Source organism: Sceloporus undulatus, chromosome 5 (genome assembly GCF_019175285.1).
Source record: "Sceloporus undulatus isolate JIND9_A2432 ecotype Alabama chromosome 5, SceUnd_v1.1, whole genome shotgun sequence".
NCBI classification, from domain to species: domain Eukaryota; kingdom Metazoa; phylum Chordata; class Lepidosauria; order Squamata; family Phrynosomatidae; genus Sceloporus; species Sceloporus undulatus.
Window position 1 is genome coordinate 101,524,956 of NC_056526.1, and position 17,274 is coordinate 101,542,229.

General features: G+C 41.5%; 1 protein-coding gene across 3 annotated transcripts in view; it reads right to left on the reverse strand.

Moving 5' to 3' along the window:
• LOC121930343 (rho guanine nucleotide exchange factor 5-like) overlaps nt 1-17,274 on the reverse strand; it is a 38,715-nt gene that overhangs the window by 12,099 nt on the left and 9,342 nt on the right. For all 3 annotated transcript variants that reach the window (XM_042466544.1, XM_042466545.1, XM_042466543.1), the window contains exons 5-11: nt 16,919-17,079; nt 14,780-14,932; nt 9,846-9,975; nt 8,740-8,814; nt 5,917-6,006; nt 3,200-3,351; nt 1,575-1,736 (exon numbers count right to left, since the gene is read on the reverse strand). In XM_042466544.1, the coding sequence (XP_042322478.1) occupies nt 1,575-1,736; nt 3,200-3,351; nt 5,917-6,006; nt 8,740-8,814; nt 9,846-9,975; nt 14,780-14,932; nt 16,919-17,079 (923 nt within the window). The remainder of the gene's footprint in view (nt 1-1,574; nt 1,737-3,199; nt 3,352-5,916; nt 6,007-8,739; nt 8,815-9,845; nt 9,976-14,779; nt 14,933-16,918; nt 17,080-17,274) is intronic.

Consider the following 17,274-nt stretch of genomic DNA (forward strand, 5'->3'; position numbering starts at 1 on the left):
CCAATGAAGGAGAGCCTATCATCTTCTGAAATATTCTGTTCCACAGCTGAACATTACTCAGAATTTTCTTTCTTGTAATTTGCATCCATTGATTCAGGTCTTAACCTCTAGAAGAAGAGAAAGCAAGCTTGCTCCATTTCAGATTTAAATGTGGCTACCTCCCAATCCTCTCTCATCCAAGTTACACATAGCCTGCTCCCCAAGGCATTTCCTCCAGGCTCTATTTCCCAAACTCTTTACCATCTTGGTTGCACTCCTCTGAACCTATTCCAGCTTGTCAATATCCTTTTTATATTGTGGTACCCAAAACTAGAGATAGTATGGGAGTTCTAACCAAAACAGAATAGCTGTATTACATTTTTTAAAAATTGAGACACTACATTTATAGAATCATAGAATTGGAAGAGACCACAAGGGCCATCCAGTCCAACCCCCTGCCATGCAAGAACTCTCAATCAAAGCACACCTGGCAGATGGCCATCCAGCCTCTGCTTAAAGACCTCCAAGGAATGAGACTCCACCATAGTCCAAGGGAGTGTGTTCCACTGTTGAACAGCCCTTACTCTCAGGAAGTTCCTCCTAATAGCTCTTGATGCAGCTTAGAAAGGCAATTTCTGTATTTTCATGTTTAGTGCATAGCCTACTGAGACCTCAGATTCTTTTCATTCATAAACCTGAGAATGCAGCTGTCACTTATCCACTTTTTCATACCTAAACATAATGCCTTACATTTATCTGTATCTCTTAAAGTCATGATGAATTTTGATCCTTATTTGCTTGTTTATTTTGTGGATATTAGCTATCTCTCCCATTTTAATGTCATCTGCAATTTGATGCCTTCATCCACTTTCTGTGATTATGAGAAACCACAAATCATAGCATTTGCGTCCAGTCTGAAAGCCAACTACAAATCCATCTAATCATAGCATTGTGTAGCTAGCATTAAACTAGCTTGTCTGGAAAAATATGGATGACATTGTCAAAAGCATTTCTGAAATCCAGAAACATGTATCCACAGCGTTCTCCTGGTGTACTATGCTTATAACTGAGTGAACACAGAGATAAGATTAATGTGACATGACTAATTTTTTAAAATAAATGTATGATGGCTCTTAGAAAAGAATATTTTAACTACTAAGTGCTCAGAGCCTGACCATTTGAAGATTTGTTCTAGAATCTTTTCTGGTACAGATATCAAACTGACCAGTTAGTAGTTACATTTTTTTCCCTGTCTAAAGATGGGAATAACAGTTGTCCTCTTCCAGTCTGCAGAAACCTCACCTGTTTCCTAAGCACTCTCAAAGTTTATAGACTGAAATTGTGTCTGCAAATTTCTAATTGCTTTGGAACTTAGGATTCCTTAATTCCAACACTAATTTTGCACAAAAGAAATCAACTGATAATAAGTCTGTTTTCATAAAATGTGGATTTTCCTGGGGGAAAACACACACATGTATTTCTGCACAAAATAATTTTGCAAAACACTTAGCTATTTATAAACTCCTGCGTTATTTGGGGAAAAATGATGTGGTACTGAGATCTGATCTAAGGTATAAAATTGTAGCTTTTCTTACTGTGTTTCTGTACGGAAGAGAAACTCTACTTTTTTCCCTTGATTATTCTGCAGGAGGAAGAGGCGGAAAACATTTTTGTTTGCTCCATGCAGTTTCATTTCGCATTTCTCACCACGGACATCTGAGGAGGCAGCATAATCAAATACAATAAACCTTCCATTCCTGCAAGGGTAAAGAGAAATAAAAAGGGAAACTTTAAAAGGCTGCTTTTATGAGCAATAAAGAAGGCTGCTTGATGTTTTCTTTGTACAGTCTGAACCTCCCTTATCTGGAAGCCTGAAGTTTGAAAACCTCCGAAAAATGAAATTTTTTTCCCATCAGTTGCTCACTTCTGCCTTCAAGGAAAGGGGTTTAGTCCAAGTGAATTTGGCTACAGTCCCCAATTAGCATTTTACTCGGCCTCTGTAGCCCATACAGCTGGAAAAGCAGTGATAAGTCCAAGTGGATCTGGCTGAACAAAGTACCAGTTGGCAACGGCAACTAAATCCACTTGGATTTTTTCCTTCCCTTCCCATTTACAAGGGTTAGTTTCTTAAAAGGGTAGAAAACTTGCTGACAGCTGGGTCAGTGTCCTGGATATCTGCTTTTTACAGGGGCCTTGTGTGAACTGAGCTGCAGGAACCAGAGTTCTTCCATCCCCACCTTCTAGTAGTGGGGCAAGGCTCCTTGAGGAAAAGGACACTGGAATATGACTAACCTGCCTCTCCCCCCCCCCCCCCCCCATACGGGTATTCAAAAAATAAAAAAATAGAAACAAAAACAAACCCATTATAATACGGAACACTTCTGGTTCTGAGCAATACATACAAAGGAGGCTCAAAATGTACAAAGAAAACTTACAAATGGGTTCTTTCTTCTTAATCTTTGAGGCTTTATGTCAATTTGTGTCTTGACTTATAATTGTTGGAGACATCATTGGAATATTAAGAAATAGGCAAATAACTGTGTTTTTTTAAAATAAAAAATATGAACAGGCAAAGCCTAGCTGCATTTGCATTCAGAAAGTTTCAGAAGCAAATGAGAATTTCAGCCCCAATCTACCTCCTGTTTTAACAAATGATATATGCCTACACAGTGCCACAGGAAAGTATCATAATAGTGAAGACTGGAAGATTTTTTTCCTCATCATTTCTGACATCTGCAATGTGCCAGATTAAGATTTTGGAGGACATTAGGACAAGATGCCCTTTGCCCCTCTCCTACTTATTGTTATCAGTCACTTCTCATTATTTTGCCCAAAGGGCCACGATGAACAGAGGCTCCTATTTCCTACTCTTGTCACTGTTTGCAAGGACAGCAAGGAGGCACAGGAAATCTAGAAGGGTTCTAACAATCAAAATTGGTCTCTACCAGGGTGTGGGCTTTGTTAGATATGTCTGCCAAAGTAATAAATTCAGGCACTGTAATTAATGACAACATTTATTCCATGCTCTCCTCCTCCTAGCTGTAACCCTCCAGTGGCAATGGGTGTGTATATGCCACACAAGGATGCATTATAGATCAATCCCCAGCCCCCAAACCTTTCATTGACTCTTTTTATGATAGATACTGCAAATGCAGAACCTGTTAGTCATCAAACATCCATCAAAGTTTAATGAAATACATTAAGTCTTCTAAGCACTTACTCTTTAGGCCGAGAGAGTAACAAATAGTCATTAAAGAGATGGAGGTAAATGGACCGAGTGGTAAGCTTCCACTTCAAATTCAAATTATACTCCAGTGCTGTAAGTTCACCACACTTCACAAGGCGCCGTGACTGTGAGATAAGTGGGAAAATCTGCAAAAGCAAATAGAATTATTTTAAGTCAAACTCATTGTTTCTTCATAATTCAGAAATGAAAAGCTTAGGATTTCTGGTCCTATCCCTGCAAATGAGCAGTTATCTCTTACCTTGTCTCTGGTAGGATAAGTGCATAGGAAAGAGAATGAAAGCTTGGTCAGGGAAAGGAAAACATCAGTGTTTTGTATTGTTCTATTTAGACTACAAAATATTTCACACATAAGATTCAACTTGAATAAAGGGGGCTGCCCGCCTCGGTAGGCCGGCCCGGTTGCCACGCAGGGAAGCCCCGCAGCGCATTGGCTGGCTCTTCCAGCTCAGGCGGCCCCATAGACCCCAGCGCAGGGCCGCCTGAGCTGTGATTAGCCAGCGCTGGGGCTGAGGGGAGGGACTTCCGCTGCGCTGGCTGGGACTCTATGTCTCAGAAGGCACTGCGGGCAGAAGTGTTTCCCCATTGGGCGGTGTCATAGCTTGGCGCCGCCTGGGATTGGTGGGGAGGCCGGGAGGCGGGCCCCTGCCCTTTCCCGGCATCCCTATTTAAGGCCACTAGGCACCTGGCCTGGTGCCATTTCCAGCTCGGCTCACCCACCCATCCTCCCTCTGTGGGCTCAGGGTTGCTGTCACAACTTTGGAGGCAGTTGTATAGGTCTCAGATCTGGTGGGCATGGTTTCCAGCGCGGCGTAGTGCTGGATCGGGAGTCCTATGAGGACACGGGGGTGCTGTGAGCGATGCGGTGTTACCATTGTGGGGGCAACATCGATACAGCATCCCCCGTTGACAAGGGATAGAGATGTGATGTTGCGTATATACGGAGAAGCGATCAACTGCATGATCGATTACTGGAACATGGGCATTAACCAGATATCCCTTGCCATCCCAAAGCTTGGCCGAGACCAAGAACTTGGGTTCATCCATTCAGTATGGGGCTGATGGATGACAGATCAGAGCCAACCCTACATTTCTGGCTGTTGTCTTGTTGTTTGGTTGTGTTAATAAAGTTGTGCCCTTTTCCTCCAACTGCTGTGTATGGTATCTGTCCGCGGCGGCTTCCCTCTTAGGCAAAAAGTAAATATAGTGTACATAAAGATGCATTTACTCTTAAGGATGCAAACTATCATGCATACAATGGCCAGACTTGTTGTGCTGAGCTTTCTAATGCACTTTGCTAGTGTGACATGAACTCCCATTCAGGCATTTATAAGTATAATTGTGCAGATGGAAACAGGAACACATGCTCCAGCCCTCCTCCGTTGTTAACTATCTCTTCCATTTCCAGTCCCTAACTTTTTCATGGGCTGAGATAAGGCCTATAGAAAGTTCACAGATAAATTGTTACTGTTTGGCTGAACACTGAGCACGGCTAGGGGACTCCTGGAAATCGTGATAAGGTGAAAATCCAACTATGCTAAGCTTTGTAACTGGTTGGACATGCTTATATCTCCTCTGTAGCCCTTCTCTATGAATAAGAAAAGATGGAGTTGGGAGAGGAGAGCTGAAAGATGAATAGGACTGAAAAGGCAGTGAAGACAGGTCTTCCTTCATCATCAGTACACCTGATGAACATCAGTTGCCTAAAGATTCAAGGATAGCCTCACTGCTATAATGTCATCTTTTTGTGACAGTAGCATAGCTCCATGTACCATCACAATATGTCATGGCAACCTTCTCACAGAATAATAGAGTTGGAGAACACCACAAGGGCCATCCAGCCCAACCCCCTGCTATGCAGGAACTTTCAATCAAAACATACCTGACAGATGGCCATCCAGCCTCTGTTTAAAGACCTCCAAGGAAGGAGACTCCACCACACTCTGAGGGAGTGTATTCCACTTTCCAACAGCCTCTAGTGTCAGGAGCTTCTTCCTAATGTTTAGGTGGAATCTCTTTTCCTGTTGCTTGCATCCTGTTCTCTGGAGCAGCAGAAAACAAGCTTGCTCCCTCCTCCATATGACATCCCTTCAAATATTCAAACAAGGCTATCATATCACTTCTTAACCTTCTCTTCTCCAAGCTAAACATCCCCAGTTCCCTAAGTTGTTCCTCATAGAGCATGGTTTCCAGACTTTTCTCCATTTTAGTTGCCCTCCTTTGGACATGCTCCAGTTTTTCAAGATCTTTTTTAATTGTGGTGCCCAGAACTGGACATAGTATTCCAGGTGGAGCCTGACCAAAGCAGAATACAGTGGCACTATTACTTCCCTTGATTTAGTCACTATACTAGATCTCTATACAATGTGAATACACAGAGTACCTACTAACAGATCAGCACCCAGTTATGACCAGGGAACCAGGTATTCCTGGTAACCAGCCCTAGTCAACATACTAGCCATAGCATTCTGGAGCACCTGAAGTTTCTAAACATTCTTCAAAGTCAGCTCCAATAGACACTATACTAGAACTCTATACAATGTTAATAAACTAGAAGTAAGAGGCAGTGGCCATGACAGTTTTTAGTGAATTCGGAATATGTTTTTAAGATATGTTTCTAAACCAAGTGAGTTCAGGAGAGACCAGGACAGGAAACTTGAGTCCCTGGATCAGTAAGTGTTTGTTTGTATTACCTTGCATTCAAACTCCATATTTTGACTTAAGTAGATTAGCTGCTCGGTGCTCTTCATGCGCTGGACATTTTTATTACAATCTTTGATGAGCTGCAGATAGAAGAATGTTATCAAGGTTGGTGGAAAGGATTGAGAATAGGGGGAATCAGTCTTTTATAAGGTAGTGGTGACAGAAGCAAATTTGTAGAGGTTTACAATGATTTACCGTACCTCTGAAAATGTTGAGAGATTGCTTAGAAATTAGTGTCCTATTTTATTTCATTATTTTAACATATTTACAATCTCTTAGAATAATCTAACTCATAATGTTGGTTTGTATTTATTAATAAACTAGTCCACATTTCTTTCAAAATTGGGCTTCAAGGCAGTTAACGATAAGATTAAATTAAACAAGTACAGTGCACCCATGTCATACGTGGGTGCCTTTTACATGGCTTTCAGCTTATGCTGAAAGCAGTACAACATAAGAAACAATGGTGCGCATGCCTATGGCACGTGCCACACTGCATGTCATGCATGAGTCTCATTATATCCAATGGGCTTAAGCAAATGCGCTATTTGCCTTACACAGGAGGAGGGGGGGCAGAACAGGCACACTGTGCAACTAAAACACAAAATGCAATGAAAACAGAAGATATTATAAATACAATTTAAAATACACAAGTTAAAACAAAATGCATAAAGTTAAAATGCTTTTCTGCACCAATCTGGATAAAACAGTTCTTCCTTGTTGGTAGAAGGAAAAGAAGGGAGGAGCTAACCTGGCCTCCCTTGGTAGGAACTTCAAGAACATAAGAGCAACCACCTCTCTCATGTCCTTGCTAAATACACCTTTAAGGATGGTAAGAGTAAGAGAAGAATTTTCCCTAAAGACATCATAGCAAATGTTATTTGAATAAGATCCTTCAGGTAGCCTGGATCCAAGTCACATAGGACTTTATAGATAATAAAAAGCACTATGAAATATACCTAGAAACAGATCAGCAGTGAGTTATAACAAGGTAGCCAGATATTTCTGTAACCAGCCCCAGTCAACAGCCTGGCCACAGCATTCTGGAGCACCTGATGTTTCTAAACACTCTTCAAAGTCAGCTCCAATAGAGTGTGTTACAGTAGTTCAAACAGGATGTAATTAAAACATGTATAATTAAGGTAGATCAGATATCTACAGCAAGGCATAGGTTCACCAATTTCAGTGAACACATTCCTTATCACCAGGGCACTGAAGCTCAAGTTTGAATCTGGGACTACACCTAAATTTTGAACCATAGTCTTCATGGGGAGTGTAATCTGATTCAGCAAAGGTCCCTGTTGACTTTGGATACCAGGAGTGGCTGTCTTGGATGAAACTTCAGTTTGTTCACTCTCCTCCAGTCCATTACTGACATTTAATTTAGAACTAGAATAGCTTCCATGGAGGTAGACAGGATGGAAATGTTAAATTGGGTATCATCAGCAATAATTAACTAATAAATAAAAACAAAGTACAGTTGGCCCTTGGTATCGATTCGTTCTGGACACCACCATTCTCGCAGATATCAGAATCTACGGGTGCTTGAGCTCCATTATCCCCTATGGTGTGTATGCATGTGGCTGTGCAGCCATTAGGCACAACAGAACTTCAATGGTAGGATGTGCACCTTTAGGGACAGCCTCTATTGTCCTCAGTGGCTGCGCATGCAGATGACCGCACTCCCATTAGAGACAATAAGACTCATTGTCGCTAATAGTGGTGCAGCCATGTGTACGTGTCACCACTGGGTACAGTGGGGGGGGGTGTCCCTAATGGCAGCACTGCCACATGCATGTGCTGCCATTGGGGATACCATGGGCTTCTGTCTGCAGATGGTTCAGTCCATGGAAAGCAAGTGTGCAGATACCGAGGACTGACTGTAATTCAAAGTATTGTGCTTACTTTTGGAATTGTAATACCCCAACAGTAGCAGACGGTTAGGAACTGGAAGATCATCTGAAAAGTCACACCTGGTCTTACTAAAAAGTCTGTAACACCAAGATTTTCCATTGGGGAGGGTTGTCACAAAGTCCCAAGTTATATAGCAATACCACTCTTCCCCAAATGGAAATCCTTGTGTTACAAAGGCTGGGGTAAGGGCAGAGGTGGTAACCCAGAGTATTAAGTCACAAGAGGTAGTGGAGATTGTACACCCATGACACATCCTTCCATAGCTATGTCCTTTGCACTTTGAAAAACACTGACAAAGTGCTGGTAGTTGATACAGGGGTAGGAAACAATGTGGGGTTTTAAGTGTTCCATTCATACTAAACATGAATTCATGAAACAACAAACAGCATGCTGCTAAATCAGCAAATATCTTCTTGAAGTAAGCATTATGCATTTTTTACTATGATTCAGCAAAAAAGACTTGTGAATTCCTAGGGGAAAGGAACATCCTTTCTACAGACTCAGCATAATGTACCTGTAATGCACATCTGTATTATTATATATATTCCAATAAGTCTCTTATGAGATTTCACTGTAGATAGGGTTATGCATTCCCACTGCACTGCAAAGTAGATGAGATCTGCAGCCAAGCCAATGTTTTGGGATCCATAATGCGTACTACTGTGCCTGGTTTGGAATCATTTCTGGACTATTCTTTGTTACAGGGAGAAATACACTGAAGGAGAAGAGGGGAAGCCCAGGGTTTTTTGTTCTTTTAAAGCTCGCCTGTGTTTTAAAGGACATAAAACATGAGCATTTCCACTTCTATCTAGTAAGCATTTTTTAACTAATATACCTGTTGTGTGGGACAGAAAGAATTTGTGATAAGGTTAAACAACCGTTTCTTACATTCTTTTTACCTTCTCAAGAGCGTCATATGCCTGTGTGGCCTGAATCTCTTCTTCTGCACCCGGTTGTGTTCTCTTCAGTATGTTCTGCAAAATGGAAACAAAGTGTTTTGGATAAGAGGTGAAATTCTTGAGCCTATTCAGATTCTACCCCATCTTACTGCATCAGTGGTAAATTAGTGGATATAACAAGCAGACTTCTTGACTCAATCTGTATGTTTGGACAGTAGCTACTTCTTGTAGAATACAATTTGGGGAACAGTGGGCTAGCACTTCAACTACCAACAGATATTTGCTAGAAAGTTATGTCGCCACAGGTGCTAGTTTTTCCATACTTCTTTTGTCCATAAGTTTATGTAATAAGTTAGTGTTGTCTGGAAAAGCAGCCAAATGGCTGATAAGACCAGCTCAGTTCCCAAATAAACCAACCCCTGGCTGGCAGAGCCAGTGCAAAACAGAAGTAAGCCTCTGATTCCAAGTCCAGAAGCACCAGAGGTATTATCAAAAGATTTGCCCAGAAGTCCGAGGTCCAGGGTATCAGATAGGCAAGTCGATAAGGCAGTTCAAAGGTCAAGGGTTCCAGAGAGTCGAGACAGGTTAGCAGTCCAAGAAGTAGGGTTTCAATCCAAAGAGCAATGGGAGCCAGAGACACAGTACTTTCCCCAAGAAAGTCAGATAACCACTGGCAACTAAACAAACATCCTACAGCTGCTTATATGGCATTCAGGTATGTCTGATTACCAGCAAGTTTCTGATAAAGCCTCCATGATCTACTAAGGCACTCCCTTTTAGCTCTATGCTGACTGAAGGTAGTGGAGAGATTTGACCATTGATTCCTGTATGTGTTGAATATATGTGTTAACAATCTCACCACATGAAAAATCCATTTATTTTGTATTTTCATGGAACAAGTTGAAATTCTGCTGCTAAAATTTCCCAAAGAAGGCTTCCACACTTCTTTCTGGCTTTCAGGGTTTATCTCTACAATAAAGGGCTACTTTTATGTATTAACTGTACAGCTGTTGTTAGTTTTACCACTTTATTAACCTATCAGATATTAAATCTAGGAGGTTGTCTGAAATCTAGAACTATGGGTCCAATGTTGTCAACATTCTTACCTGGAGAAGGAGTTTCAGTCGAGTGATGCGCTGAAATGGGAGGATGAGAAAGGATTTAAGGGAGAGGCGCTGACAAACAGGATCACTTTCCAGTTTTTCCAACACCTGTTGGAAAGCGGGAACACCATTCCTGACAAAGAGAAGAAATGAAACATGTCTTAATGCACCTAGGTTTGCCATAACTGTCTACCTCCAAACCGGGACAAATGTAAAAAAATGTAGGACAAATGTAGGATAAAATTTGGGCCCAAATGTAGAACATATTTTGTAAATGGGGGACACAAACAACTAAAAAACAAAAATATTAATACATTGAAAAAGCATTAATATAAATGCATGCTTCTTAGGCCTGCTCAAAATGGAGGACATTTTGACATTCTTCCTGGATAGAAGTTTGGGATGTAGCTTTGTGTGCTGGACTAGGACTCTGGAGACCAGGGTTCATTTCTCTGCCTATTGCAAATCACACTCTCTCAGCCTCCTCAGTAGAAAGCCATGGCAAACCTCCTCTGAACAAACCTTGCCAAGCAAACCTCAGGATAGGTTTGCTTTAAGGTATCTGTAAGGTGGAAAACAACTTGAAAGCACACAACAATAAATAACAACTGAGTACTGTACCTTTAAGTGCAGTGGAGGGTCCAGCATGGTGTAGTGGCTTAGGACAATGGGAGATCAGGGTTCAAACCCCAACTTGGCCATGGAAACCCACTGGGTAACTTTGGGCAGCAAGTCACACTCTCTCAGCCTCCCCAAAAGAAACTTGCAAAGGTCACCATAAGTTGGAAAGGAGTTGAAGGCACACAACAACAACAACAACAACAACAACAACAACAACAACAACAACAACAGAGGAGGAACAAGGGGGAGAAGAAAAATGAAGGAGAAGGAAAAAGAAGAAAAGGAGGAGAAAGAAGAAGAATAGGAAAAAGAAGATAAAAATAAGAGGAAGAGGAGGAGGGGAAGAAGAAGAGGAGGAGGAAGGAGGAAGAGGGGAAGGAGGAGGAGGAAGAAGAAGAAGAAGAGGAAAAGAGGAAGAAGAGGAAGAAGAAGAAGAGGAGGAGGAAGGAGGAAAAGGGGAAGGAGGAGGAGGAAGAAGAAGAAGAGGAAAAGAGGAAGAAGAAGAGGAGGAAGACAAAAGAGGAAGAAGAAGAAGAGGAGGCCTCTCTCCTTCCTAACCCCCCCTCCAGCAGCCGGAGACAAAGAGAGGAAGGAAGCCCTGCCGTGGCAAGGCTTCCTTCTCCTCCTCAGCTTCTTCCCAGGCAGTAGGGCCGAAGAGGGGAAGGAAACCCCATCGCGGCAAGGCTTCCTTCTCCTCCTTGGCTTTGTCCCGGGGCTAGGCAGCTGCCCAGCCCTGCCTCACCTTTTTGCTGCCTTGCGTGCTTGGTGCGCATGCTCCAACCTCAATGAAGGAGCAGAGGCTCAAGCTCCTCTTCTTCTTGAGGCTGGCCAGTTAGAGGAGCTTGAGCCTCTGCTCCTCCATTGAGTCCTCTCGGAGTGCACGCGCTGAACGCACAAGGCAGCGAGAAGGTGAGGCAGGGCCGGGCAAGAGGAGCCTGAAGCCCCAGCCACCCGGGACAAACAGGAAAGTGGGACGGGACTGTGTTGCTCCCTAAAACACCGGGTATGTCCTGCTTGTTCCCAGGACATGGCAACCCTAAATGCACCTTAAGTGTGTTTTGTGTTCTTCTTCTGTGGCATATGAGAACGATCTACTCAGCAATGTCCAAACTCTGACCCTCCAGGTGTTTTGAACTTCATCTCCCAGAAGCCCCAGTCACCTTGGCAAATGTTCTGGGATTCTGGGACCTGAAGTTCAAAACACATGGAGGGCCAGAGTTTGGACATCACTGATCTACAGTATGGATACCAGTAGAAGTTTGTGGCATGCCTGGGCAAAAGTACAAGGGTTAATGGGTCTGGTTATGGCAGCAGGAAGCCCATATTCCTGGCTGCCATTCCAGTACTATCCTGTTGTGCTTCCAACCCACTGTCCAGAAGAATCAAGGCAAAAACATATGAGGCAAATGGGAGCAGGAATACATATATATTATATGCAGTATGAGGCAGGAACAAATGCATGTGGTACAACCCCAAGGAGGAAGAAGGGTGGTATTTACTTCATGGCACAAAAGCAATGCCTTGCTATAACTTGTTAGATTTTAAAGTAGATGCTATAAACTTCACAAAGTCCTACTCCATTATCTCCGAAGGGTATTATAAATAAACATCACCATCACCACCACCAATGAAATGGCAGGCGCTCAAACATATTATAAACTAAACTCATCTAATCAAAGCACATTTAATCCACCACTCTATTAAGGATCACCTCCTTTAGGAACCTTTCCAACCAATGACATTTTCTTGTATTTCCCTCATCATCAACGAGGAAGATTGTAATAGGAGATAACTTATTTTTGGTTAGCTGTATATAATTTGGTTATTTTCTCCAGGAGATTTATTGTTTTTTCTTCAATAAAATGCCAGTTTTATTTATTCGTTGATTCACCCCCCAACTTTTGATTTTATGCTGTTTTTGTGCTGAATATTGGTCTGATTTATGGTTGTTAGGGCAGTTACTTTTTAATGAAACCTAAGTAGTTAATTACACGAATTTATTTATTGAGTATATAAATAAATATCAATATTCATGATAATCATAAATATAAATATATCTCACATTTTATGTCGCATGCTTTCATTGTGCTGCCTTCTATTTAAATCCCCCTACAATTTCTCCTAGAATATACATCATAGTCAAATGTTGTTCCTGTGAAGCGATCCTAGAATTAATTTGGAAGGCTAAGAATCTATTTGCTCTGGATCACTTTGCTAGTATCCACATAAATGATTGTCCCTGGAGACTATTTATTACTCAAAGCTATTTTTTACTCCAAATAAATGGGGCACAATGCTTCCTCTAAACTGGATCCTGAACTGAGTCATGTTTGTGGTACCCCTATGCCAATTGAAACAGAAAGTTAAGTAAACAGGCATTATAGTTAAGAATATTGACAAACTGGAAAAAGTCCAGAGGGAAGAAATAAGCATGATAAAAGTTTTGTATAAGGGCTATAAGGGAATTGAGTATATTTGGTCTGGAGAAAAAAAATACTGAGAGATGATATAAGAGCCATCTTTTAAGTATCTGAAAGGATGTCAAGTGGAAAATGGAATGAATTTGTTTTCTGCTGTTCCACAGAATAGGACCTGAAAGAATGGATTAAAATAACAAGATGGATGATTTCAACTAAATATCAGGAGGAATTGCATGACAATTAAGAGCTATTCAACAGTGGAACAGACTAGCTCAGAAGACTGTAGTCTATCCTTCACTGGTTGAGGAAATGAATGGGTTTAATAAGGAGAAAAGACTGAGTGATATGTAAAGGTCTGTCATGCAGAAGATGGACTTAGGTTCAAAACACACTGCAGAAATAATCCAGTTTGAGACTGCTTTAACTGCCCTGGCTCAGTGCTAAGGAATCCTGGGAATTGTAGTTTATTGTGGCACCATAGCTCTCTGACAGAGAAGGCTAAATGTCTCACAAAACTACAGTTCCCAGAATTCCCTAGCATTAAGCCAGGGCTGTTAAAGTGGTCTCAAACTGGAGTATTTATGCAGTGTGTTTTGGACCTAAGTTTTGCTTCTGCTCTATAGGATAGGGTCTAAATCACTGAATTCAAATTGGCTTGCCTGTAAAATGTGTAAAAGAATCTAAGGATTAACAGGAATAGTTGTGTGATGCAGTGCAAAAAAAGTATTTTTTTCTGCAGAGGTACAGTGTTATGATCAGGAGAAGTTATAGCACCACTTTATTTTGCTTTGGTCTAATCTCACAAGGTGTACTGTGTCAAGTTCTAGTCATCAGAGTTCAAGAAAGACACTGACAAGCTGGAGCATGTCCACAGGAAGGCAACCAAGATGGTGAAAGCTGTAAAATTCAAGCCCCATGACAAATAGCTGAGGGAGTTAGGTACAGAGGGGAAGACTGGGAAGTGATATGAAAACCATCTTCAAACATATAAAGTCTGCCCTCCCCATATGCAGGGGATCCTTTCTGACCCCCCCCCCCAGCGTATGGGAAAGAGAGTGTATGCTCAAGCACCATAGAAAATAACGGGGTGCATGCTCATGGCAACACAGGTACACACCCCATTACTTTTGCTGGGGTTTGCCTTCCACATAAGCTCAAAGCCACATAAGGCAAGCCCGCCTATGGAGAGGGATGACTTAACGGACTATTGGTTGGAAAATGGAGCAAACTTGTTTTCTATTGTTTCAGAGGATAATTTGTGAACCAATGGGTCCTATCCTCTGGTGAAAAGAGATTATGATTAAATATTAGGAAGAATTTCATGGTGTTTGAGAACTGTTTAACAATAGAACATAATGTCTTGGAGGATAATGGACTCTCCTTCAGTAGAGGTTTTTAACAGAGGTTGCGTGGCCACTTCTCATGGATACTTAAGCTGTGAAGGAGCAGTGATAAAAATGAACTTATTAGAGATCACTGAGGGATGAAGTAGACTGATGGCTAGTCCTGATCAGCCCAGGACTCTGGCGACCAGATAGCCAGCTCCCTAAGCAGGCCACTCCTTTTGCCAGTGGCTTTGGGCTACCTTAGGTGGCCTCAGAGCAGTTTCCAGCTGCTTCAAGAGCATGCATCACCTGTACATCACACCCCTGAAGTGGCTAGAAGCCACTCCTATTGGCCCATCTGTTTTAGGCCACAGATATATTTTTTCTTTAAGGACAACAAAAAACTGAGAACATTCTTTACATGCAACACACACACACACACACATTTCTTATACAGCTACAGTTCACTGGAGAGAGATGAAACATCTATCTCATGCGGATTTGTCTAAAAGAGTAGTTGTAGAATGCTGTGGAAAAAACAAAAAAGCAGAAATATCTCCAAACTACTTACAGTAGCCTCTGAAAAGTTTGTTCTTGGTAGGTCTGGTTTGTCACATATGGCAAGTAAACCCTGCGGAATTCTGAGGCATGGCTCAGTGCCACATCACACACATTGAAGCTGAACATGTTTTCCTCAAGTTTCTCTTCCAGGTCAAATAGGAAGCTGCAAGAATTCCCACATGATCATGAAACAAAAGCATACCATGTTTAATAATTAGGTTTATTTATATTTCCCACCTCTCCCTGTGAATCAAGGCGGGATTACAACAGAACATAAAAGTAGGTTAAATCAATCCTTAATCCAAGGTTAAGTCAATCCTTAATCCCTCCCACCATTAAAATAGTAAAATTGAATAACAATTAAATAAATACATCATGAACACAATCTAAAAGTAAGCAAGATGGAGTGGACACTGCTTCTAGGTCCCCCTGGTCCAAGTAGGGTCACAGCTGGCGTATCAACCAAAGTTGATAACAAGCACTCCTGGCCGTCGCATCTATCTGGGATGACAACTGGAGAGACAAGTCCAGGAGCACTCCCAAGCTGCAACACAGTCCTTTAGGGGAAGTGTGACCCTGTCCAGGACTGGTTGGCAAATCTCCATCCCTGGATTTGGGGTTCCTCTAGCGAGTGCCTCCATTTTTCCAGGATTCAATTTAAGTCTGCTTTTCCTAATCCAGTCCATTACTGGACTAAGACAGTCATTCAGAGGAGAGATGCCTTCCTTAGTCACTGCAGCAGTCCAAGACATGGAGATGCATATTTGGGTGTCATCAGCATACTGATAAGACACCGCCCATGTCTCCGGATGATCTTGCCCAGCAGCTTCATGTAAATGTTGAATAGCATGGGAGACAGAATGATGCCCTGAGGGATGCCAGATTTTAGCTTTCTTTTAGAAGAATAACTGCCTCCCAGCATCACCATCTGGAATCTTCCTGAGAGATAGAAATGGAACAACTGGAACACAGTGCCCTCGATTCCCAACTCTCTCAAGAGTACTAGAAATGTTATTAATTTCTACATTTTTAAAGATTCTTATACCAAATTTCTCCTAAAACATATATTGTAAAACAGAATTTAAGCTACACTACCAAAAGAAAACAACACTCATCTGGTTAAAAGCTCCTTCTTCAGCAAGCAAGGTCAGTTAACAAAAGCCTGTCTGAAGGAAACTGTTTTAACAAGAAAGCTGTGTGTTGCCCTTGACCAGCTCATCTGCAGGTGGGTCAAAGCACTCTGCCAGTGGAGCTACTTTTGAGATGTAGCCTATCAGAGACAGGTAATACCCATTGAACTGCTTGATCAGGCATTAAGCTGCTACAAATAAACCACTGCTTATCCTTTGTATCTCAAAAGTGGAATGGCCTGTCAAACCTCTCTCTTCTATGTGGCTATATTTCAGATCAATACAGTGAGCTATTTTGCAAGATATCTGGCTATTATGGTGGAAAGTAATTCACTCTCTTAGGGGCTGTGATCACTTTGTGTGGGGGCCAAAGACTGAGGGGGTTTGTTACAATTAGTTTAACAGGGATTACCCACAGGTAAGTAGATACAGAATTACCACTAAATATCAAGTTTTCATGGTTCTGAAAAGAGTACCAATAAAACCAAAAGTTTAAAATAAAAAATGTCTCTAAATGCCAACTCTTGGAGCCAGGTTAAACTTTTTACTTGCTGCTTAGGGATGTACACTCAAGGAAAGGAAGAGAAAGGAAGATCTTTTTGTTCTCACTCACAGAAAAAATGTCATGGAGATCTCATGGTGACATATTTAGTGTGTGAAGAAAAAATTAAGAATATTGTTGACACCCCTACTATAGTCTAAGTGCCAAATAAACAGTTAGAAAACAAAATTTAAAAATGCAGAAAAATTTAAAAATGTACCAAAGATATCTGCTTTTTTCCCAATACTCATAAGCATGGAAATTGGAACCTGAGTTTTAGTCCAAATTAGCAGGCATAATTTTTGAAACATGACAACAGAGTGCCATTTAGAATCTATCTATTACTACTATACAATACTAGATAGTTATGGGGCATAGACTAATATCTATTATTTGCATAGACTTGTATATCCAGTTTTTAATTCCCATTCTTGACAGAAGCTGCTGGTTTTGGAGGGTGGGGGAGAGCAGAACTCACTTGGCACTAACATCACGCACATCTTGAAGGCGGGAGAAAAGCCATTGCCTATCTTGAGTAGTCAATACAGCCTGGAGTTCTTCTGAGTGTTGAAAGTGATCCACTGCTATATTTAAGCTCCGCAGATATGAGGCTTCAGATGCAATCAGTTCAAACTTGGCCTGCCAGTAAAAAGTGGGAAAATATAGCTTTCATGCACTAGATATTCTCATATATGATGATTTATTTGAGACAGAGAAAAATGGAAATCCTCAAAAACTCATGATTCTCAGTTCATATTCACTAATTTATGGATTAGATATTCAGTCTCTCTTGTTTGCTTTCCTATTAGTCCTTCCTGGATACATATCTCTTCT